This window comes from Panthera tigris, chromosome D1 (assembly GCF_018350195.1).
Source record: "Panthera tigris isolate Pti1 chromosome D1, P.tigris_Pti1_mat1.1, whole genome shotgun sequence".
Taxonomy (NCBI): domain Eukaryota; kingdom Metazoa; phylum Chordata; class Mammalia; order Carnivora; family Felidae; genus Panthera; species Panthera tigris.
This window is the reverse complement of record NC_056669.1, coordinates 62,861,149-62,886,067: the sequence shown is the minus strand read 5'-3', so window position 1 is coordinate 62,886,067 and position 24,919 is coordinate 62,861,149. Positions and strand designations below refer to the sequence as shown.

At 50.3% G+C, this 24,919-nt stretch overlaps 1 protein-coding gene across 1 annotated transcript; it reads left to right on the top strand.

Moving 5' to 3' along the window:
- The first annotated feature begins 22 nt into the window (after positions 1–22).
- Positions 23–24,204, top strand: TRIM3 (tripartite motif containing 3). Its single transcript, XM_042959020.1, has 12 exons — positions 23–125; positions 8,138–8,303; positions 13,884–14,115; positions 14,339–14,490; positions 14,722–14,902; positions 15,161–15,893; positions 16,016–16,119; positions 21,412–21,579; positions 21,792–21,960; positions 22,217–22,287; positions 23,343–23,483; positions 23,631–24,204. The coding sequence occupies exons 2-12, from the start codon at positions 8,173–8,175 to the stop codon at positions 23,781–23,783; spliced, it is 2,235 nt and encodes a 744-aa protein (XP_042814954.1). The 5' UTR covers positions 23–125; positions 8,138–8,172; the 3' UTR covers positions 23,784–24,204.
- Positions 24,205–24,919: the final 715 nt, after the last annotated feature.

The window sequence follows — 24,919 nt, the reverse complement described above, 5'->3', positions numbered from 1 at the left end:
CGCGGGACGTGGGGCGGCGCCGCGGGCAGGGCCGGGCGGACGGGCGCTGGCAGCGGGGGCAGCGCCGCGGGCCGCTCCGAGTGGCCGCATTCTGGGCCTTGGCCCTCCCATCCTACTCCGCCGCGGTGAGTGCGACGGGCGGCCCCCAGGGGTGCGTTTGTGTCCCTGTTTGCTCGGGTCCGCGTCCAGGTCCGAGCCGCGGTGTGTCTGTCCGAGTGTCTGTGGGTGGGGGCACAGATGCTTTTCAAAAGCTGTGCCTGTCTCTGTCCACGTGAGGCGTGTCCGTGTCTGTGAGAGCAGTGGGGGGATTCTTCGGGCTGTGGCTGCTCACGTGAGGTCCATGTTTGAGGGGGGAGGCGCGGGTGGATGGGTGATGGTTCCTTGGAGGAGCGCGGGGTTTGGTAGCTTGTGTATGTTGGCGGAGGGTGTCGAACGCTGCGGCCGAGGGTGGTGGTGGTTTGGCGGGTGGGGTTGCTGAATGGAACTCTGGAATCTTGTGGCCCAGCTTGTCTGAAGGGTTCCTTTCTCCCTGGGTGCAGACACTTCCACCCCTAGCTTCCCCCACCATCCTCCTCAGCCACCCAGAAGCCCACCAGCTAGGGTGGAGGACACTCTTTCCTCCTCTAGAGCTGCTCCCTTGACAGGAAGCCTGATCCGGAGGCTGCCTGTTGTAGGAAAAGACCCCTCTGGTTCCCCTTCAGCCTGGGCCCTGCCTGGAGGACCCCAGGCCCCTCCCTGGTTCCAGCCTCCTCCCTTCTGGACTTGGCTTCAGATCCTGGGCTGCAAACCTGCAGGGACAGATGGTTGCAGGTTGGAGGGGCAGGCTGCACCCCAGAGAGGTCGGTCTGACTGAAGGCAGGTCCTGGGCTTGTTCCTGGTGTGGGGGTCTCTGATGTGGACAGCATAAGCCCAGGACTAGCCCCAGTAGGAAGATGAAATCTGGAAGGTTGGAGTTGGTGCAGAGGTCTTTTTCACAGGTCTCTCCCCCTGTTTGTGTGTCCAGCTCACCAGTGCCCATTCATCCCCTAAGTAGGGCTCTGGTTTGCTGCAGAATTGCAATCAGAGCTGCAGGCCTGACAGGTGCCCTGCCTCTCTTGGCTTACATGCCACCAGTGACAGAGCACTTACTACCTTATGCTGTGGGGAGGCTTTTGTATGTTAAGTAGAGGTCTTTTTCCTTGGAACTTTGTTCACTTGTCTTGTTATTGCCTGTGTTTTGAGTCTCTGTCTGGTGAGAGGGAACTGCAGTGATTTAAACATGGCTCTCCTGTCACCAACATATACTGAGCACCCTCTGTGCCAGGTGCTGCCTCAGCCACTTAGGGGACAATGGCATTCTTGCTGAGAGAAGAGCTTGAGCAAAGGCCCATGGTTGTGATAGTACAGCCTGTGTTCAGAAAAACAGAGCAAAACCATATGGCTAGAGAGAGGGTGTCCAGAGGGAGTGTCATGGGTGCCCTAAACTTAGCAAATGTTTATTCTGGAAGGGTGGTGGAAGCAGCTGCACACCTAGCCTTACCGTGGAAAGCAATCAAATCCTCAAGGTGGTACAAGATGGGATTTAATCATGGCACATATTACAGTCTGTAGGGACCTTTGGCTGGAAAGAGAACCCAGGGGATTGCAGATTTGGAGAACAAAAAGACCCTCCCCATCCCAATTTACAAGTAAGGGGCTGGAGTAGAAACTTGCCCAGTGTCTTACCTTGCCTTAGTGAGATGAGTGTCAGAGTCAGGATTGGCTCCTAAATCTCCTGACCTTTTAACTTTGACACATTTTAGAAGCAGAATATAGGATATAGTCATAGCTGGTATCTGAAAGGTGAAAGAACAGGAAGAATTGAGAAGATTCCCAGGGTTCTGGCTGGTGTGGCCAGGTGGATGATGGTACCTTTTGTTGAGATAAGAAACGCCAGCAGGAAGAGTAGGTTAGGGGGAAAATCAGTTTTAGACTAATCTCTATGCATCATCCACGTAGAGATTTTTAAGATAGAGCTGGGTATATGGGTCTGGTGTGCAAGTAAGTTTTCTGCACAGGAGATAAGGCTTTGAGAGTCAAGTGGATGGTTACTGAAGCTATGGGAGTTGATGAGATTTCCCAGGCAGAGTATGAAACTAAGAGAAGAGGTCCTGGATCAAAGACCTTAGGAACTAAACATTTAAGGAATGAGCAGTGAAGGCACAGCTAGAGAGGCAGGTGGAGAGCCCTCCTTGAGTGGGTTGTGAAAACATCTAGGACAACCTCTGCCCTTTCAAGTCTTGCTCTCTCAGTCTTGCTCTCTTGCCCCAACTGGTCCATGTTTCTTAATTTTTCATGCTTCTGTTCCTTTACTCACTGTTTTCCCAATGTACCTGTCAAACTCCTTCAAGAGTCAGATCATATGTCTCTTCCTCTGGAAGCCTTCTTTATTCTCCCCCACCACCTTCAGAGTTAGATACTTCCTCCTCTTTTTGTCCATAATAGTTAGAGTATATCAGTATCATGACACGTACCACATTATAGTACTGTATTTCCATGTCTCTTTCCCACGCTAGTCTGAGAATTGGTGAAGGACTGGGAGTGCAGCTGTTTCAGCTCTGTGTCTCCAGTTCCAAGTTCAAGAGCCTGGTCCAGAGTATGCCCAGGGAAGTTTGATTGTTTGATAGGTTAATCAGCTGATTAAATGGTTCATCCACCTGCTCATTCTGGCAGTGATGGGGGAGATGGCACTGTGAATTGCATCACTTTCCTTCCCTGCCAATCTTATTGAAAGGATTCCTTTGCTTTCAGGACTCTATCCTTCTAAGGCTTCATCTGTCCCAGAGAAACCCCAAAACTGTAACCTGTAGTCATTTGTCACTTTTCTGAGGTCTCCAATGATCAAATACCCTTGGGGGCTAGTGGACAGGAACGAGTCATTTTAGGAAGCAAGTGAGCCTAGATGACCTCTTGCATTGTTTTTTAACAATGCCGTGGTCACCTACCTCCAGTCACAGCTGTGTGAAGCATGTATACTGAGACTCTCGTAAGTCTGTAGGAGGAAGTCATGGGGGAAATTGGATGCTGCTTGAGAATTTGGAGAAACCGAAAAGCCTTGAGACACATCCTTTGCAGATGCCAAGGATCTAGTGGAGTCAGCACTGGCTTTCTTCATCTGCTCAAAATCAACTTCCTCCTCACCCTCTGGATCTGGCTTCCTTTCCTCCAGCCCCTGGAAACCATACTCCCTAAAGTTAGTGACAGCTTCTTTTTGGCTTTAGATCCTGGGGATTCTCTGCAGTGTTTCACAATGAAGATTGTTCCCTTATCCATGAAGCTTCTTCTTCCTTGGTCTTCATGATATCTCTCTTTCCTGCTTCTCCTGCCTCTCTGGCCATAACCTTTTCAATTCCTTTGCAAGCTTTGTTTCCTGGACCTATGCCTTGAATGATGAAGTTCCTCAGAGCACAGTCACAGTCTCTCCTTTCTCTCCTTATGCTCTGTCTGGGTGATGTCAGCCAATACCATGGCTTCGGGCACCATGTCTACACCAGTAACTCCCAAATCCCTATCTCCAGGCCGCTCTCTTTCCTAGGCTCCAGCCTAACTTTCCCACTGCCAGCTGGACCTCTCCACTCAAAATGCCCAATAGGCTTCTCAGATCTGTCTTATTAAAACCCTGAACTTATCCTCTCATCCAGCTGCTCCTCTCCTAGAGTTTCCAAGCCAGAAAACAAGGAATCATCTCCAGTTCTTTCTTCTCCATCTACTCTTCACATCACACCAACCAGTCATCAATTTCTGTTGATTCCTCCCTGTGAAATCTACTTCTCTCCACCTCCCCTTTGCTTCTTCCCTAGTCAAGGCCACCATCACCTCTCCTGTGGAATATCATGCAGTCTCACCTTTCCCCTGGTAACTTCTCTAAACAGTTTTTCACACAGCAGTCAAAAAAGCTACTCTTTTGACTCTATTACTTTCTACTTAAACCCTCTTTGCCCACCTAAACCCCCCACCCCCCCACCCTACCCAAGGTTTCCTTTGCTCTTTGGATGAGGACTTAATCCCCAAGCAGGGAAGAGTAAAGTCTAAACTCTTTAATAAGGCCAATAAAGCATTGTATGATCTAGCTCCTGCCTATCACTCCATCTCATTTCTTAGCCCACCTCTGTCACAGTGCGTGATTCAGTCTCCTGATGCAGAAGGCACCATGCTTTGTAACTCTTACACATCCTGGAGCTCTCAGCATGAAAGGCACTTTCTTAGGAGAACTCCTTTGACTCCCAACCTCTAGTAACCCCCCTCCCCTGCCCCAGCTCTAGGTTAGGTGACCTCTGCGCTCCTGGAGCAACCTGTGCTTCCCCACAAAGCCTTCCATATTACATTGCAGTCACCTATTTGTTAGACTGGAATCCATGAAGGCTGCACTGTGACTATTTATCTTTGTGTTCCCAGTCCTAACAGAGGTGTTGAGTGAATGCTGATTGGGGAAATGAAGTGCCTTTAGAACTGAGCCATAAAAGATGGGTAGGATAAGGGATGCAGGGATGGCAGTGGCAGCCTGAGGAAGGAGGGTGGAATCTCAGGTTTAAGTTCAAGATCCTCCAAGTTTCTGCTGTGATAAACAGTCCACTTAAACCATTGCCTAGAGGACTTTGGGGGCAGATCTGTAGGGCACAGTGGGATGGGAGAGGTGGGAGTAAGAGCCCAAGAGAAGAAGGGAATCTTAGTGATTCAGGCTGGGGTATGGCCTCAGCAGTTGCATGCCTGGCAAGTCTGGGTGGGGAACTGAAGCAGGAAGGGGAAGGGAGGGAGGAGCTGTCCGTCCTGGATGTAGCCCAGTCCCCGCCCCTGTGTGACAGGCTGGGAGAGCCCCTTGGGCTTGGAGAGAGGCGGAGCCTGACATCCAGCTGCCCTGGCAGGGCCCAGTAGACTACTCCTACTCTTCTTCCCAGCCCTCCCCTTCATCAGACAGAAGCTTCAGCTTGGCTCCCACCTCCTGTTCCTTCCTCCAACCCTCAATCTGTCCTCTTCCTGCTATGTTGTCCTGGTGTTAAGTCTCTCTGGAGAGAGAACCTCTGAGTCCCAGTGCCCACATCAGGAGAGGATGCTCTCAGGGATGCCCTTCCTATCCTGTTCCTACTCATTCCCACCCTTCTACAAACATAAGACACATGCAGTTCAGCCCCCTGTTCCTCCTCAAACCTGGAGAGGGCTCTGGACTGGCCCCACTGCATGCATGTATTCATTCATTCATTCATTCATTCATTCATTCATTGTCTTTACAGAAGCCCATGATACATCTAGCTGGGCACAGATAGTTGTTACCTGATTCTAGTCACCTCCTATTTTGAAGTAGTCCAGCTATTTTTCTGCCTTTCTTCGTGGCCACATTTCTGTCATGAATTGTCTATGCCACTGTGTTAATTTCTTCATCTCCATTCATCATTCAACAACTCTAACCTGGTTGCTGTCCCTACTGTGCCACCGGAAGCAAACCTGGTGGGCATTCCAGTCTTCATCTTACTTCACCATCTCTTCTTTCTGGAATCACTCTCTTCTTTGGAAGAGTCCCACAGTCTCTTGGTTTTTTTCTATTCCTTTGGGTTCTCCTTCACTCTCCACTCTCTGTCTCTAGGAGGCCTCATCCATTCTCATTGCTTTAAGTGCTGTTAATATGCCAATGCTTCCAAAACCAGACAGGTTCTATTCTATTCCTTACTTTACATCTCTACCCAGATATCATATAGCGTCTCAAACCTAGCATGCCAAAACCGGAATGCCCCAGATCAGTTCTTCAGCTTTTACTATCTCTAGGCATGGCCTACCACTTCCTTAAGTGAAAAACCTGGGAGTCATTACTGGCATTCCATTATCCCTCTCACACCCAATCCGTTGTGATGTTTTTTTGATTCAACCTCATGAATATTTCTCAAATCATTCTACCTTTTTGCCTATATCTCTGCTAATACCCAACATCATCTGACCCAAAGAACTGAGGCAGCTTCCTAACTGGTCTCCCTGCTTCCACTCTAGCCTCTCCACAATCCTCATAGCTACCAGAAGAGCTTTTTAACTTTGTTTTTATTTTTTTGTAAATTGGACCATCCCTCCTCCTCACCCCCAATCAGGATAAAGTCCAAATTCTTAACCACAAGGTCCTTGGTGATATCATTTCAGCCTCATTTCCCGGACTTACCTCTTGTCTTTTATTCACTTTGCACTGATCACATGGTCCTTTTGGGTTCTCAGTGAGCCTTCTGCCTAAGAACTTTCATTCCTGCTGTTCCTTCAGCTCAGAATGACTTCCTTCCCTCAGTCTTTGATGCCCCCACCCTCATCCCTACCATTTTCCTTCCAACCCTCAGAGCTCGGTTTACAAGTTACCTGCTTGGAGAGGCTTTCTCTGATCACCCAACCAAATCAGTGTTGTTTCTCATAGGATCCTTTCTTTTTTATAGCACTTCCTTCCCCTGCAGTTTATAAGTATGTATTTGTTTATTTACTTTTAAAACATCGCCATTACAAGGACAGTGACCATATCTGTTTTGTTTACGCTCTATCCCTAGTGCCTGTACAAAGTAGGCACTTAATAGATATTTGTTGAACTATGGAATAATTATTCAATAAATATAGATCAATCCTTTATGTCAGGCTTTCTGCTAAGTGTTAGGGATAAAAAAGTAAAATATCATGCCTGCCTTCAAGAACTCTTCATGCAGTGGAAGAAGTAGAGCAGTTACAAGGATATTATAATACAGCATATTTGGGCTAGAATGGAGGAAATACAGGGTATGTAGGGATACAAAGATGGAATACCTAACCCAGACTTCAGGAAACCAGGGAGGACCTTCTGGAGGAAGTGACATTTATGTGGAGACCTGAAAGATCAGTGGGAGTCGGCCAGACAAAGGGAGGCTTGTAAGAGGATCTCAGGCTAAGGGAACAGAATGTGTGATGGCCCAGAAGCAAAAGAGAACAAGGAGTTTTCCAGGAACTGAAAAGAAGCCAATGTGATTTTTTTAAATAACTGTTTATTCATTTTTGAGAGAGCGAGAGAGCATGAGTAGGGGAGGTGCAGGGAGAGAGGGAGAGAGAGAGAATCCTAAGCAGCCTCTGTGCTGCCAGCGCAGAGCCTGAACTGGGTCTCAAACTCATGAACTGTGAGATCATGATCTGAGCTGAAATTAAGAGTCAGACACTCAACCGACTGAGCCACCCGGGCGCCCTGTGACTGATCATATATAATCATGAGACGTGAGGTAGTAGAGGGAGGTATGGAGCAAACAAAGCTAAACCTTGTTGGCCAACATAAGGAGTTTGGACTTTGTTCTCTGGACAATGGAGAACCAGTGAGGGATTTTAATAGGGAGTAAGTAACAAGATAGAACCTGTGTTTTAGGAGCCTTGGTCTAGCTGCAAGGGAGATAGATGAGAATGCACAAGCAAGGAAACAAGGATACCAGTTAGGAGGCTGTTGTTGTATCACAGGAGAGACTCAGTAGGATGAGGATTCGGGGAAGGCAGAGGAAGTGAAAGATGGGTGTGTCATTGAAAGTGGGCATCCTTGTACTATGTACTCAATAAGCACTATCGCAGATTCTCAAAACATCCATTTGAGGTATGGATTATTCCCATAATTCCAAATCAGGAGACTGAGGCTCAGAGAGGTTGTATGAATTGCCCAAGGTCACATAGCTGGTAAGAGGCTGAGCTGGGTTTGAAACTCAGTCTAACCCTAAGTCTGTCGTTTTTTTTTTAAATTTTTTTTTTAACGTTTTATTTATTTTTGAGACAGAGAGAGACAGAGCATGAACGGGGGAGGGGCAGAGAGAGAAGGAGACACAAAATTGGAAGCAGGCTCCAGGCTCTGAGCCATCAGCCCAGAGCCCGACGCAGGGCTCGAACTCACGGACCGTGAGATCGTGACCTGAGCCGAAGTCGGACGTTTAACCAACTGAGCCACCCAGGCGCCCCTAAGTCTGTGGTTTTAACCAGAGCACCATGCTCAGTGGTCACTCAGCCCACCTCCCTCACCCTGTTCCCTCCCAATCACTGCCTGTCCTGCCTCTGTCTGGAAAGAAATGGGGTTAGTTCTCTGCAGGGGATTTGAGTGGTGAGATTAGGTGAGGAGAGGAAATGTGAGCTTCCCTAGAACTGACCATGTCTCTGTACACAGGCTGGTGTGAGTGGTAGGAGTCATCCGTGAACACCATGGCGAAGAGGGAGGACAGCCCTGGCCCAGAGGTCCAGCCAATGGACAAGCAGTTTCTGGTGTGCAGCATCTGCCTGGATCGGTACCGGTGCCCCAAGGTCCTGCCTTGCCTGCACACGTTTTGTGAGAGGTGAGAGGGTGTGTGTACCAGGGAGCGATGAGGACCTTGCCGCCTCCCCTGAGAGGGGGTGCATGTATAAACCTATAGGAGGTGAGGAAAATGGGTATACATGTAGGGGAGCAGATGTACCCCAAACTGCAGGAGGTGAGGGTTTGGTGCAAGAACGTGTGAGAGAGGACCAGAAGCTGCTAACACTGGGCTGTGGTCTCTGCCCCTTCCCAAACCAAGGCAGCTTTCAACACCATCAGAGAAATCAAACAGAGCCCAGACTCTCAACAAGCTGCAGCCTCAGAAGAGTTTGTCACCAGTGGGAGGATAGAAGAAGGCCTGTCCTTCCTTCCCTGCTTATCTTCATGGTTGTTCTGAGGCGCTGAGTGAAAGGCAACCACCCCCTTTAGGCTTTATCCATTATTTACTCATTCAACAAATATTATTTATTGAGCATTTCTATGTGCCAGACCTGTCCCAGGCACTGGGTATGATAAGGAAACAGGTATCATACTTGCTTTTAGAGTATAGTTAAACAGAAAGCCAGTGATCAAAGGATCATACAGCCAGACTATAGATAAATGTAAGTATTGCCCCCTTCATAATGCTGCACCTGAAGTGCTAAGATATGAGAGTTTAGGTAGGATCTATTATAGTGTGGAGAATGAGGGAAGGCTTACCTAAGGTGTGATGCAGAGGGTGCACTATAGTGAAGGGTGCACTAAAGTTAGCTAAGCGAAGGGAGCGCTACGAGCATCCTAGGCAGAAGGAAGAATGGGAGAAAAGGCGTGTGGCTTGAGGAAATGTGTCAGGTAAGAGGGCCTGGAGGAAGCCAGGTGAGTCTGGAGCACAAGTGTGACTGAGGTGGTGAGGGTGAAGCCAGACAGGCAGGTGGGGCCCATACTACAGGGGCTTTGTACACCTGTTAGGGAACTCTGCCTTTACCCTGAGAGCCTTTGGTCCCTGGGTCTTCTTGCCACTGCCTCCACCCACACCTTCCCGCTGATTCCTGCCTTCGTGGAAAGCTGGCTCTGCCACAGGGACACTGCTCCCCTTCCAGTGCCCCTTCACCCCCATGCTCTTTAAGATTTCAGCTCTGCTGCTCTCTCTCCTTTGTCAGCTGGAAACACTCTCAGCCTTCTGGCCTATTCCAAGCTCTTCCATCAACCTGCATGGCTTCACGACTCACTTTGGCCTCTTGGTTCTCGACTGTTTCTCCAGGAACATCCTCCTTACCACCTCAGTCATACTGTCTCCCAGTTGTGCCTGGACCTTGCTATCACCCAGAATAATATCACTTCTGTGGTCATAACTCTGGCATCCCACTCCTGGCTCCCATTACTCCACTCCCACTATGGCATCTTTAAGTGGGTGTAGACGCCTAGCCCCCTCAACTCTTCCTTTTCCCAGCTGCCAGCTCCATCCCTTCCCCCTGGGATGGCTGACCATCTGATTGGCTGCCATGTTCCCTCAGGTCTTTGTTCTTTTCAGAACCTATGCAGCAAACGTTCAAAACTGGATCAGAACTGTAATTGGACATCTCTGTGCCTCCTCATAGGCCCAGATCACTGACAACTCCTGGAGAAAACTAGTGCCTGAGAAATTATGATAGTAGTAGCTACCATGTATTGATTGCTTATTATTTGCCAGGGACTGGCTAACTGATATACATGCATTGAATTACTTAATCCTCACAATAGATACTTTATTACCCCCATTTTACAGGGGAGTAAACTAGGGTTCAGAGCCACTGAGTAATTAAGAAGTATTTCTGAGGCTCTGTAGTAAGTAAGTAGCCAAGGTCTGAATCCAGGTTTGATTGTAGGGCCTTCACTGTTAATTACTACTCATTCATTTATCTCTTGGTCCCTGCTCTCAAAGAGCTTATGCTCTAGTGGATGGTGACTGACAGTAAGCAAGCAAACAATCCAACAGGAGAGTCACAGCTTGTGCTAAGTGCTTTGCAGGAAATAAACAGAGTGTGTGGGGATGGTTGGGCCAGGGGCTCTTCTACATAGAGTCATCAGGGAAGGCTTCCCTGAGGAGGTGACATTTGACCTCAGACCCAAGGATGAGGAGACAGACTTGCAGATTGTTCCAGGCAATGGGAAAAACCCATGCCAAGGCCTTCAGGAAGGAGTAGACTGGGCATGTTCAGAGATCAAAAGAAGCGAGTGTGGCTGAAAGAGGAGGATGAAGTGAGGTCCAAAAGCATCAGGACAACTCATGGAGGAACTTGGTTTTAGGGAAGTGTTTAGATTTTATTTTTAAACACAATGGGAAACGATGGGAAGAGATTTTTTTTTTTAAGGCAGGGAAATAATGTGAGATAAATTAGATTTTTAAAGCTCACTCTGGCTGCTGTCCAGAGAATAGATTACAGAGGAGCAAGAATGGAAAGAGGAAACCAGTTAGGAAGGTAGTGTAAGCCAGGTATGCTCAACACATAGGAAGGAGGTCTTGACGAGTTTGCAAGTATTTTGGCTGAAATTCAGATTTCAGGGTTGATGCAGTGACTGGAGATGAGAAACAGGAGGTGGGGGAAGCATGGGAATAGACAGCTGAGGTGAAGTGGAGGAAAAGATTACTGGGTGTGAGGAGGTCAAGGAATTAAGAGATCCTGTTGGTGGATGGGTCACGTCGTGGATGTCAGAGCCCCTGAGAATGATGGCAGGAGTGCATGGATGGAGGGCCTATTGGGGGGGTGGCAGTAACAGAAGAAGAGAGTGAGCCAGAAAAAAGACTTCAGTAACTGGGGAAGCACCCATGAGGTCAGTGGAGGTAATAACAGGAGGGGTGGTAGAGACAGAAGGCTTGAGCTTCCAAGGAGAATAGAAATGTCCCAGTTGGGGGCAGGGAGGACTCAACCCCACCTGGCCCTAAGGAATGTGGAATGTGAGACAAGCCACTCTATACTTGAGAGGACTGCAGGGAAAACTAGGTCACAAATAAGTTAATATTTGTGAAGCACTTAGAATCGTGCCTGGCACCTCATGTTTGTTAAATAAATAAAAATTAATTAATGCAGATTCAGAGGTGTAGAGAACATTAAGAGGAGAGACTGAGGATATGGGAAAGTGTGCACCATGCAGATCTTCCCTCCACAGATTCATGGTCTCCCAACACAGCCACAGTCTGTGTGTTTCTAGCAAGCTGTCTCTCGTCCTCCCTCCAGTGACTAATCCCAGCCCTCACCAGTCTCCTGAACCCCTCCTTCACTCTCAACAGCTGATCTTGCCTGAGGCGAGTGAAGCATGGTGTCTAACTTCACCCCTGTGCTCAAGTGCATTCACCTCTCTTTCTCTCTTCCCCCATTCACAGGATGGCCTCTTCAGCCAACCTGAACCATTTCCCCCTCTCAGAGACCTGTCCACACTTCTTGTCTCTTCTATGTCTCCCTCTCTACTGGCTTCTCAATGCATAAACATGCTCAAGGCTCCCATTACAAACAGATAAGAACTCTCCTTTGTCCCTTTGTCCCAGCTAGCGGCCAAGCAGTCCTTCATTCCCCTTCTTCCCCAAACTCCCAACCTCCCATTCATTCTTCAACTGGCAGCAGTCAAGCTCTCCTCCCCCCCACCCCTACCCCACACTCACTCACCCAGTTTTCCTTACAGACAAAAGTACTCTCACACTGGCCAAATTCAGGGGGCATTTTCCAATCCTTTCCTACCCTGACTCCTCAGCTGTTTCTGACACCGATGACTGCTTCTTCCCTCCTTCTGGAAATGCACTAGTCTCTTTGCTGTCTTGACAGTGTCTCTCCTCTTACCTCTCTACTGGTTCCTCTGCTCTCCTTGTTCAGTATTTCCTGTGTGCTCTGCATGCTCTTGGCACTGAATCCAACTTTTGGGCTGATCTCAACCTCTTCTGTGGCTACAGAGGCCTTCTCAGTGTTGATGGCATCCCCGTCTCTCTGTAACCTGCCTTTTCCCCAACTGTCTGCTGCGCCTCACCTCCTGGATGTCCCACTGTTCCAGGTCAAAGCTGAAAGCCTTTATAAACCACTCCTTTTTCTGTGTTTCTCATCTTAGTGATTGTTACCACCATCCACTCAGTCCTCTAAGCTAGGAATCTGGGAGTCAACCAAGACTCATCTCTCACTCTCCATATCTACTCAGAGCTAACACCTCCCACTGCTTTACTTCTTAAATACTTCTTAAATTTGTACCAGCTCATAGTCTACACTGCTACTGCCTAATTCCAGGTTTTTCTCATCTACCACAAGATCTTTTACAAGATGATTGCAAGAGTATCTTGGCTAAACACATGTTTTGTCTTGGATTTGAATCCAGGCTCCAGTGCTCACTAGCTTTGTTACCTTGGATGACTCACCCTTTTTTAGTGTATTAACATAAACATAAAGCACAAAGCATAGCACCCAGCACTTAGTACTTAATAAATGGCAACTGGATGATGATGATGATGATGCTACCATACCCTGTCTGCTGTCTCACCATGTTCAAATTTATTCTCCACACAGAGGCAATGAGGAGGATAAAATGTAAACCTGGCTGTACCATGCTCCTACTGCTCCCTATTGCTATTGGGATAATTTCTAAGTTCCTTATGTGGCCCATGTGGCCCTCCATGACTGGCCCCTGCCTCTCTCTCCAGACTTCTCTTACATTTCTTGCCTTGGACTTGGTCTCCATCCATCTCAGACTGCTTCCCTACTTACATGATGCTGTTTCTGGCCACCTTCTGTGTCTGGAACACTCTTCCTCTTCTCCCTGCACTTCTCTTTGGTTAGGCTAACAATGATTTATCCAGGAAGATTTAGCTTACAACACTTCTTCTGAAGCTTTTCCTGGCTGTTCTCTTCTCCCACCCTGGGCCAGATGCCCCTTCTGTGCATTTCCTTATCACTGCATATACAGTCTTCTTTATGTTAATAATAAATAATATAATACCCTGCAATATATAGTGGTTGCCATGAGTCAGCATGTGAGCACTTCATATTTAATCCTCCCTCAAGCACCCTGTGAAGTCTGTGCTGTCTCCATTTTACAAAGCAAGGATCCTTGGCTCATAAAAGTTAAGTAACTTGTCAGGGGTCATGCAGCATAATAGATGACTGACCTAAGAATTGAACCCAAACAGCCTAACTCCAGGACCCATGCCCTTATCATTATACTATTTACTTCTCTAAACTCTTTCTGTGACTTTTTTTTTCTCTGTAGATTTGGAAGTATTTTAGAGATAGGCACTGTGTTTTATCTTTGTATTGCTAGAGCTTTGCACAAATTTGGCAAGAGTAGGCAGTAAATGTTTAATGACTTAATGGGGGGAGGGGCTAGTTGCACATTTTCTATGAGAAGGGTTTGTAAACACCTGTGGAAGGTGAGCCTGTGTTTGTACACACTGTGAGGAATGCAGATCTGTCTGCTCTCCTGAGAGAGATCAGGGATGTGTTTCTACTCAATTGTGAAAGGTGAGGCCTTTTACACCCGTTGGCAGGACAAGATGTACGTGCCAACCAGAGAGGTTTCAAAATGAAGTGTACAATTGCAAGAAGGATTGGCATCCTTGGACGGCATGAGGAGGGATACACTGTTTGCCCACCCCTCCTTCCTTTGACTCCCCCTCCTCCCTGGTCAGATGCCTCCAGAACTACATCCCTGCCCAGAGCCTGACGCTGTCATGTCCGGTGTGTCGGCAGACGTCCATCCTCCCCGAGCAGGGTGTCTCCGCACTGCAGAACAACTTCTTCATCAGTAGCCTCATGGAGGCCATGCAGCAGGCACCTGATGGGGCCCACGACCCCGAGGACCCCCACCCCCTCAGCGCGGTGGCTGGCCGCCCCCTCTCCTGCCCCAACCATGAAGGCAAGGTGGGCCCAAGCAGGCCCAGTGAGGCCAGGACTTGGGGTGGAGGGGGAGGAGAGGTTGGGGGAGGGGCTGAGTGGCCGTGGGTGAGAGGGTGTTTCTCTGGATGAGTGGTCCAGGTAGGGGATGCACCTGGAAGGCAAGGGGCAAGGAGGGCAGATGGGGAGGGGAGAAGACAAAGAAGCTTGGGGTGTAGCCGTTGCCTGACTGGAGTGCTTATGCCACCAGACGATGGAGTTTTACTGTGAGGCCTGCGAGACGGCCATGTGCGGCGAGTGCCGCGCGGGGGAGCATCGAGAGCACGGCACCGTGCTGCTGCGCGATGTGGTGGAGCAGCACAAGGCAGCCCTGCAGCGCCAGCTCGAGGCGGTGCGCGGCCGGTAGGAGCCTGCTGGGGACCTGGGCTAGGGGGGCCATGGGCGAGCGTCTCAACCGGGGCAGCGGGGAAGGGGAGGGACGTTGGGGAGGCTAGAAATAAAATTCTTAGGGAAGGCAGGGAGGTTGAGGTAGGGCGTCTCCTAGAGGGCACAGTATAGGGTGCCCCCTGAGAAGGACCGGTTTGGTGAGGGCATCCTCAAGCAACCCGGGTATGAGATGTTTCCCTTCCCCAGACTGCCACAGCTGTCCGCAGCTATCGCCTTAGTGGGGGGCATCAGCCAGCAGCTGCAGGAGCGCAAAGCAGAGGCCCTGGCCCAGATCAGCGCAGCCTTTGAGGACCTGGAACAGGCGCTGCAACAGCGCAAGCAGGCTCTGGTCAGCGACCTGGAGGCCATTTGTGGGGCCAAGCAGAAGGTGCGTGTGTTCACCCTTCCCTACCACCACCCACTGTGACATGGCTGTATTGCCTCCACGCTTTCTCTGCTTTCCACACCTGGGCAACCCTTTCCCTAGACTATACGTTCTGCCTCCCGACACGGTCCCATTGGTACCGCGGTATCGGTCTCCTGCCCATACTCACCTTGCAATTCTTTCATGCTATAGTACCGTAAGTTCCTAAGGAATCACAGAGACCCTCTCTGCGCGACCAACCTTCCCCTGTCCCCTCCTCAGGTGTTGCAGACCCAGTTAGACACACTGCGTCAGGGGCAGGAACATATCAGCAGCAGCTGCAGCTTCGCGGAACAAGCCCTGCGTCTGGGCTCGGCCCCGGAGGTGTTGCTGGTGCGCAAGCACATGCGAGAGCGGCTGGCCGCGCTGGCGGCTCAGGCCTTCCCCGAGCGGCCACATGAGAACGCGCAGCTGGAACTGGTCCTCGAAGTCGATGGGCTGCGGCGATCGGTGCTCAATCTCGGCGCGCTGCTCACCACGAGTGCCACTGCACATGAGACCGTGGCCACGGGCGAGGGCCTGCGCCAGGCGCTAGTGGGCCAGCCCGCCTCACTCACCGTCACTACCAAAGACAAGGATGGGAGGCTGGTGCGCACAGGCAGCGCGGAGCTGCGCGCGGAGATCACGGGCCCCGACGGCACGCGCCTTCCTGTGCCGGTGGTGGACCACAAGAACGGCACGTATGAGCTGGTGTACACGGCACGCACTGAAGGCGAGCTGTTCCTCTCAGTGCTGCTCTACGGCCAGCCTGTGCGTGGCAGCCCTTTCCGCGTGCGTGCCCTGCGTCCTGGAGACCTGCCACCTTCCCCAGACGACGTCAAGCGCCGCGTCAAGTCCCCCGGCGGCCCCGGCAGCCACGTACGCCAGAAGGCGGTGCGCAGGCCCAGCTCCATGTACAGCACGGGTGGCAAACGGAAGGACAACCCCATTGAGGACGAACTTGTCTTCCGAGTTGGTACAGATGGCTGAGGGCTGAGCCAGATGGGGGCGGGCAGTGGGCAGGGTAGATCTGGGAGGGAGGCTCAAAATGACCTAAGAGTGAATTCTTTTTTCCCCTCTCCCCTGCCTTCCCCACAGGAAGTCGAGGAAGGGAGAAGGGTGAATTCACCAATTTACAGGGCGTGTCGGCAGCTAGCAGCGGACGCATAGTGGTAGCAGACAGCAACAATCAATGTATCCAGGTAAGCATCTTTCCTGCTCTCCTCTGACCCAATAAAGGTTCTCAAATTATAGCCTCCTGAAAAAACAGGGTACAGGTCACCTCCTGAAAGGTGAACCAGTCCTTAAAGATAGTATCAGTCCTTAAAGAGCAATGAATCATAGCACCACCCCGCACCCACCCACTTCCACTGGCCACACTATCCAATACCCTGGCAGTTAGGCCCCAGGGTGTTCCTGTGCTTGCAGCCTCTACCTCCCAGGCTGGGGCTCAGGCCAGACCAGCTCCTGGACTCCGAATATCTGGTTCATTCTTCACACCCCTCTGTCTCCATTTGAGCCTCCACCTGGCTGGCTTACTTACTCCCCTTTACGTGGTCAGGATGCAGGCTCTGCCCTCCCCTGCTTCCTTCTCATGCCAGCCTGGCTCCAGAGTGTCTGTGTGGGTCTCTGCAAACATCTGGTTTGGCTACCCCCAAATGGGGGTAACTTGTGAAAAGAGGTGTCTTCCAGAGGCTGCAGTGTAACCTCACAGGTGGTCCTGCTCTCCGTGCTCCCAGTCTCTCACATACCTGATTCAAGCATCTGCCATACAAATGGACGTGGCCGTGCTGCGCTTTGAGCTCCTTTAAGCCAGGAAGCGTGGTTTTCTCTCTGTATTCCATAGAGTGAGCCCAGAGCCTAGTGACAGGCACCAGCTTGGCAAACACGGTATAGCAGTTAAAAGCTCAGGCTCTGAAACCAGACACCTGGGCTTGAATCCTAGCTCTGCCACTTACTGACAAGTCATGTGACCTCCCTAGCTTCTGAGAACTCATGTGTAAAATTAGGAAAAGAATACCTCATGGAGTTGCTGGGAGCATTAAAATGACATAATGCACTGTGCGTGACACCTGGTGAACCTTCTAATGTTAGCTATTGTTAAAAATATCATTGTCCAGGTGGAGACTGTAAACAAAAGCCAGGAGGTGGGAAAGTGCTGGAGGAGGTTGTTCAGGGAACTGGAAGGATCCCAGCCGGCTAGAGGTGGATTACTATTAGAAGCCCAGTAGCTGAGGTAGCATTGTAAATGGTTTTAGAGAGGATGCTGTGGAATTTTAATTTTATCCTGTGCAGGATTGTTTCTAACTACCATGCACTTCATTTAGTTCTTGCAAACATTGTATCAGGTGGCAAAACTTTTCTTGAGGATTCTTACTTCACTACACCTATACATTTAAAATGTTTTTAATGTTTATTTATATCTGAAAGGGAGAGATACAGAGCATGAGTGGGGAGGGGCAGAGAGAGAGGGAAACACAGAATCCAAAGCAGGCTCTGTCAGCACAGAGCCTGATGCGGGGTTCGAACCCACAAACCACGAGATCATGACTTAAGCTGATGTCAGACGCCCAACCAACGTGAGCCACCAGGTGCCCCCCTACACCTATACGTTTAAAGTCCTTCCTAACCCTGACTGAGTACTCCTGTCATACTTCCAGCTCTGCCAAAGGTCTGTCACCTTAGTGTCAGCTCCTCCCAACCCCTGCTTTCCATGTAGCAGGCTGAAGGTGCCAGGAACTTTTCTATGACCACATTCCCTGTACTGTCCCACCTGCTTTGATTCCTCTGCTATTCCTAAGAGCAGAGGAATGAAGAGGTGCAGGGTAGCACATGGCAGCATTTGGGTCCAGCCCAGATAGCGAGGGAGGGATGAGGTGAGTAGGGCTGGTGCCAGGTCCCTACTCAGTCCCACCCTTCACCTTCTAGTTCTTTTCCTTCTTCTTATGCCAGGGATGCCTTCTGGCACAAGAGCTGAGATTTGGGAAGCCTTCCCAGGTGTGCACACACATGAGTGCTCGCATGCACACAAAGATGCATGTTGCTTTGTCTCCCTGATGAGGGGCTGGGGAATTGAGAAAGAGGGCCTGGAGCAGCCCCCCTCCCCTCCAGACACCCGCCACTCCTGTGGCAGCCCTCCTTCTCATTCCTACTCCCATCAGCACCCCAGCAGCATAACCACTAGGACCTGGACTCTCAGATCCCCGAGCTGAGTTTCTGCTTCTTTTATTTTGGGGTCCCCCAGCTTGGTATGGACCGGGCCCCAGGTGGATGTTGCCTTCCCACTTCACTTCCCAAACAGAGGTTTTGTGACCTTGTGAACTTTTTCTCCTTTGGACGGTCTGTGGTGACAGCTGAGACAAATCCCTTCATTGTGCTGAATCAGCATCAGCTGACAGAAGGGAAAAATATTTTGTGATTTTGAATGAAGAATTTTATTTGTATATATTATATCCGTGTGTAGTCATCTTAGTCCAGAAATTTTATCAGCTCTTCTGTGAAGACTTCCTTGTTTCCTTTAGGAAGAATATTAATCACATTCTCCTTTGAGTTCCCTCCACCTTTGCTGTCACATTTTTCATACTTTACCAGAATCACTAGTTTGTTTTGTTTTGTTTCGTTTTACTAGTCTGTCTCCCCTCAACTAGACTCAGATCCTGAAGTTACTTAGTGCTACTGTGGTATAGGAGAGAGATGTTAAGGATCAGACTAGGGCACCAGCAGATTCTAGAGAGGTTAAGAAAACAAATGTGTCAGGTGATAAGGGCCATCACATGTCAAAGGAGAAGAAGGGGTCAAGAACGGCAGGACTTGGTGCACCGGGTAGCTGGTGCTGCCTTTCAGGAGCAGGCCTGGGTATAAGTTGATGAATTCTCTTGCACACATGTTGAGTGTGATATGGCTGTGTGGCACCCTAGTGGGGATGGCCAGTTCTGTCTGAGCTTGAGCTGAGGAATTCATGTACTTGTTGCTGTACCAGTGCTGCAAATGCAGTAACAAATAAGGCAGACAGTCCCCGTTCCACCTGAGGCTTACATCCTTTGGAGACAAGGGTGTTTAGCAGTTAGTTCCAGAAGTGTCATTTGTTAGCAAAAAAAATGTAAAGCATGTATCATGGAGGCCTACCTTTATGCGTATATATTGATTTAAGGGCTGGAGTTGGTCATTAAAGGCTTTTCTGAAGAAGCGACCTGGAAATTTCTAAGAATCAAAAGATGAGTAGGAGTTGGCTAGGTGTCAGGGGTGGGATAGGATAGGATGGGAAGAGCCTACTCCATTCCCCCTCACCCCTACTCCAAGCCTCAGCGTTGAGCCGGAGACTGAGCTGTTCAGACTGGAGGAGGCACACGTGCAGCCTCACTGCTGATCTGGCAGCACCTTTAGTCCCTCTTGCAAGATGGTGCCTCCCTCTCGTGCTAGCTAGTGCTGGCCTGCCACAGGGGACCAGGGCAGACCCCGGGCTGTGCTGGCCTGTCAGCTGAGGGCATGATAGAAGTCCACATCAGGAGGGAGGACTAGTTCAAACAGCCCTGCAGGCATGAGAGATGGAGCAGGGGCAGGGAGCCTAGCCCACTTAGGGGGAGCAGGTCTGGATGGAAGAGCAAGGGCAAGGCCCAGAACTTGCGTTCCCCAAGGCTGCTCCTGGCTCTGACTCATCTTGTGTCCCTAGAGTCTATAACAAAGCAGAGCATGTGAGACTTGTGTAGTGAGTGATGTTTTGGCTGTGAAGGAGAAGCAAGAGGCTATAGAGGGAGGGAGAATTGAAGGATGGGAAGACCTGAGTATGTTGGGTGGCTAAGAGAGAAGGTAGGAGAGGGGAAAAGGTCAGAAGGTTCACTCTGTCCAGGAGGAAGGTTACCTTGTCAGCCCCTTGGCCTGGATGTGCTCATCCTTGTCCACCACCCTGCCCTTTCTTGTGTGCTACCAAGTCCTGTTGTCTTCCTCCCATGTCTCCTGAGTCCATCTTCACTCCAGCAAGTACCCTGGTCAAAGCCATCATCACTTCTCACCTGGACTAGTGCAGTGCCTCTGGCTACCCAGCCAGTGTCCAGTGTTGACCCCTCCCTGCAGCCAGAGTGCTCTTTCTTAAAAGCGCCCATGTGGTTTTTTCAATACCACCAAGCAACTCTCAGTGGACACTGACCAGGTGTCCTGCAAATTTAACTCCGTTTTGACACTGTTTACCTATAGAGATAGCATCACTTCCCACAAGACTGCCCTCACATCAGATGCCAGTCACAAGTCTGGGTTGTTACTTGTGCTTCTTACTGACCAGCTATAAATTGGAGTGTCATATGACCCCCTCCTCAGGTTCTATTAATTTGCTAGAGTGACTCATGGAACTCAGAGGAGCATTTTATTCCGTTTACCAGTTTACTACAGAAGATACTATAAAGCATACAGACGAACAGCCAGATAGGGAAGTACAGAGGGTGAGGTCTGGAAGAGTCATTACTGCAGGAACTTTGGTCCCTGTGGAATTGGGGTGCGCCACTCTCCCGGCACCAACATGGAGGCACTTCAGATCTGTACCATTCCCCTCTTCTCCTTCTCAGAGGCTGGTGGATAGGGCTGAAAGTTCCAACTCTTTAATCATCAGGTCTTTCCGGTGACCAGCCTCATCCTGAAGCTTCATAGGGGCCCCACCCTAAGTCACCTAAGTCACAAGGGGCTCCTTGTGAATGACAAAAGACAATCCTATTAATCAGGAAATTCCAAGAGTGCCAAGCACTGGGGACAAAGACCAAATATATTTCTTGTTATACTACAAAAGCAGATCTCATCTTGTCACTCCTCTGCCCAGAAATTTTCAGTGAATTCTCATTATACCCAGGGGGAACTTTACTCCTGCTGTTCATGGGAGTGCTCCCTGCAATCCAGCCTCACTGGATGAGCAGTGCCCGTACTGGACCCTGTGCCTTTCACACACTGTTGACTCTGCTTAAAGTGCCTTTCCACCTCCTTTATTGGCCAGCTTTGGTTCATCTCTTGGCATCTTTATTAGGCTATTAGCTCAGATATTCATCTTTCAGAGCCTTTCCTGGCCAGTCCCCCTCATCTCTCTCTTATTCTTTTTTTTTTTTTTTTTTAAGAGACAGAGTGTGAGCAGGGGAGAGGTAGAGAGTGAGGGAGATACAGAATCTGAAGCAGGCTCCCGGCTCCGAGCTGTCAGCACAGAGCCCAATGCGGGGCTCAAACCCACGAACCATGAGATAATGACCTAAGCTGAAGTAGGATGCTTAACTGACTGAGACACCCAGGTGCCCCATATTCCCTCTCATATTCTTACAGCCCTGTTCATACCTGTGCTACATGTCACCTCAGGTCTGCGGCCTTGTCTGATTCTTCACTGTACCCCCAGCATGGTGTCGGTAAATGTTTGTTGAATGACTGAATGAAAGGGGGGGTCTCCTCCCTCAGGATCTTGCTCCCTTCCCTCTGTGCCCACAGTCTCTCCCCTCCTCCCCGCTCCCTCCCTTGCTCCTCTGCTCCAGGTTTTCTCCAATGAAGGCCAGTTCAAGTTCCGCTTTGGGGTCCGGGGGCGCTCACCTGGGCAGCTGCAGCGCCCTACAGGTGTGGCAGTGGACACCAATGGAGACATTATTGTGGCAGACTATGACAACCGTTGGGTCAGCATCTTCTCCCCTGAGGGCAAATTCAAGGTGAGAGGCCTACTGTCACTGTGCTCTGCATTCCTAATGGCCAGCTCAGGTGACCATTCTAGTGCCTCCTGCTGGTCAGGGTCTGACCATCCCCAGCCCAAGGTTCTCCTTTAGTGTCCATCCCCAGCCCAAGGTTCTCCTTTAGTGTCAGGCTGGGACTGTTCTCCCGACAAGGCAGGATAAAGGCCCTAATGGGTATCCCCTTCTTCCAGACCAAGATTGGAGCTGGCCGTCTCATGGGCCCCAAAGGAGTGGCCGTAGACCGGAATGGACATATCATTGTGGTCGACAACAAGTCTTGCTGCGTCTTTACTTTCCAGCCCAATGGCAAGCTGGTTGGCCGTTTTGGGGGCCGTGGTGCCACTGACCGCCACTTTGCAGGTATTGGGGAATAATTCAGAGATTTATTCTGATACCCCAGTCCCAGAGAACTACCCCGGATACCCCAGCTTCAACTACTCCCCCCTATATCTTGGCTCCAGAGGACCCCCTCCCTTCACTATACCTTGGTACCATACCTGTCAGCCTCTGAGACCCCACCCCTTTTCCAACGCCCCAGCTTTATCATCCCAGATATTCTTCTCCATCCCACGCAGTATCCCATTTTACTGCCCTAGAGACTGCTTTGTATTTTCAGGGCCCCATTTTGTGGCTGTAAACAACAAGAATGAGATTGTAGTGACGGATTTCCATAACCATTCAGTGAAGGTCAGTGTCTTTCTTCCCTCTATGACCGCTGTCCTGACATCTTTTCCTCTTTCACAAGACTGCTCTCTCCCTCACCATTTTCCCCCTTGAGATCATTCATTTGAACAATAAACATTTATGGCATGGCTACTTTGTCCCAGGTGCTATGCTAGAAGCTGGGGATACAGCGATGAATAAAGCAAATACGCTGTGTTCTTTGTTATGGTTTAGTAGGGGAGAGGTAAAGCAGCATATTGCTGTGTATTATTATATTACAGTATGATGTGATAGATTCTGTGGTAGGGCAGTGCAGGGCACTGTGTGAGGGCATGGTGGAAGCAATTGATTCAGGTGAGACTGAGAACCACCTAAAGCAGCAGGGGAACTAACCGAAAGGGAGAGAAGGAGGAAAGGATTTGAAGCAAGGAGGACAGGAGGAGCCAAGATTTGGAGATGGGAACCCTTAACAGTGTGTTCGAGAAACCACCAGTAGTTCAGACTGGGTTTGAAGAGAAGTATGGATCAAGTGTGGATGAATCTTGTGAACCCTGTTAAGGGGCTTGCTCTCTTCCTAAGAGTTATGGGGAGTCACTGAAGGGTTGTAGGCAGCGGGGTAATGCAGTGCTATGTCTTCGATCACTCTGGCTGGGGTGAGACTGGTGTCAGGATGATCCGTCTTTTGTAGTAATCTAGATGAGAAATGTTGAGGACCGCTGCAGGGGCAATATATACAGTAGGGTGCAGTTTTGAGAGAATCAGCAATTTGTGTTAATTCACTGGCCGTCAAGCAGAGGAGAAGGTGGAGTTGAGAACGACTCATGGCCAGATGGGCATTGCCATTAAAAAAAAAAAAGAAAAAAAAACGCGGGGAAGTTAAGCTGTTAGGTTTGATAAGCCCAAGGTACATTAGCTGGACCTATTCAGTAGGCAGTGGGAAACATGGATGTGAAGCCTGGGATGAAGAACTGGGCTGGAGCTGTAGACGTGGGGGTCCCCAGCCCTGGGGCTTCACCCTCCCCTCCTTGAAGGCTCTGCCCGAGGCCAGGTCCCCAGTCCCCAGCCCTTTCCCCTGCCAGGTGTACACTGCCGACGGAGAGTTCCTCTTCAAGTTTGGCTCCCATGGAGAGGGCAATGGGCAGTTCAACGCCCCCACAGGAGTAGCAGTCGACTCCAACGGGAACATCATTGTGGCCGACTGGGGCAACAGCCGCATCCAGGTAAGGCCCAGGGATGGCATGGGGGTGAGGCTTCCTGCTGTGCTCCGTGCACCAGCCCCCCCTCCTGCAACTCCCCTGCCACACCCCTGCAAATGCCTCTCATCCACCTGATCTCACCTCTCCCTCCATTGTCCACTCATTCCCCAGGTATTCGACAGCTCTGGCTCCTTCCTGTCCTACATCAACACGTCTGCAGAGCCACTGTATGGCCCCCAGGGCCTGGCACTGACCTCAGATGGACACGTGGTGGTGGCCGATGCTGGCAACCACTGCTTTAAAGCTTATCGCTACCTCCAGTAGCTGCACAGGGGCCCTGCCTGGCTCATGGAGGGACAGACATGGGGGGATTGGACAAGAGGGTCTGGCCGGGAGTTGGGCCGGACCTGGCAGCACTGAATGTGGGCTGTGGGCGTGGGTGCGCCCAGTGCCCTCCCTCTCCCCGTCTCCCAACCCCACGGTTGCACTTTATTTATTCGGTTCTTGCTTTGGTGACTGGGTGGGCCTGGACTGTGGTCCCAAGGATGTGTGCAGAGCTTCACCGTTCCCCCTCTCCCCACCTTACACGCCTGCCCTGTCCCCTCAGTCTGCCCCCCACCCCCCAGCCTGGGGCCAGAACAGCCTCTCACTCCAGGGCAAAAGTCCCTCTGGTTGTCTCCCTACCACACCATACACACTGACAGAGACAGCAATACCCCACCCCCCATATTAAGTAAATGTGTTCACCAAGATGGTTTTGTTGCTTTCTTGTGGGGTGGGGCTGCAAGGGTATGGGAGGGTGGGACTCACTCTGAACTAAAAGGTGGGCAAGCAGGCAGGCAGGTGATCCAGAAGCCTAAGAGCCCTGATGTTTTAAAGTTTCAGGAGTAGAACACAAGAGAGGGTGAACCCCTGGGACTCTTAGCCACCTACCAAGTCCCTGTCCCTGGGCCCATATCTCCTACAGAAATAGTAAGTCCTTTGGCTGTGTGCCCTACGGCTGAGAAGGAGCTTGGGAAAAAATGACCCTTGCCCAGAACCCAGCCAGCAGCTGCAGGGAGAACAGTTTGAGGGTATGACAGTAATTCCTGAAGCCCAGGCCTGGGTTGGGGACCTTGGGGCTATCCCAGGTGGAAGCCAGGTGTGGGAGACTCCATGGCCAATTTTCAAGCTCACTGCTGAAGCTGTGGAGCCCTGCTTCATCCTCCTGTTCCCCATTCCATGATCATCGCCCCTTCTCCACAGTGGAATGAGAATCCTCATACCCCTCCTGAGTTCTAGTCCCCTGGAGTTGACTACCAGTTCCAGAGATAATTATAACCAGCACTCAGTGATTTGGGAGTCAGGGGCTCTGACTTCTCCCTCTACAAAAGGCTGAGGCTCAGAGGAATAGGGCATATGGCTGATGAAGGGCAGAGCCCAGACTGGAATCTGTAGCTGTCATACTCCTAATCTGAAAG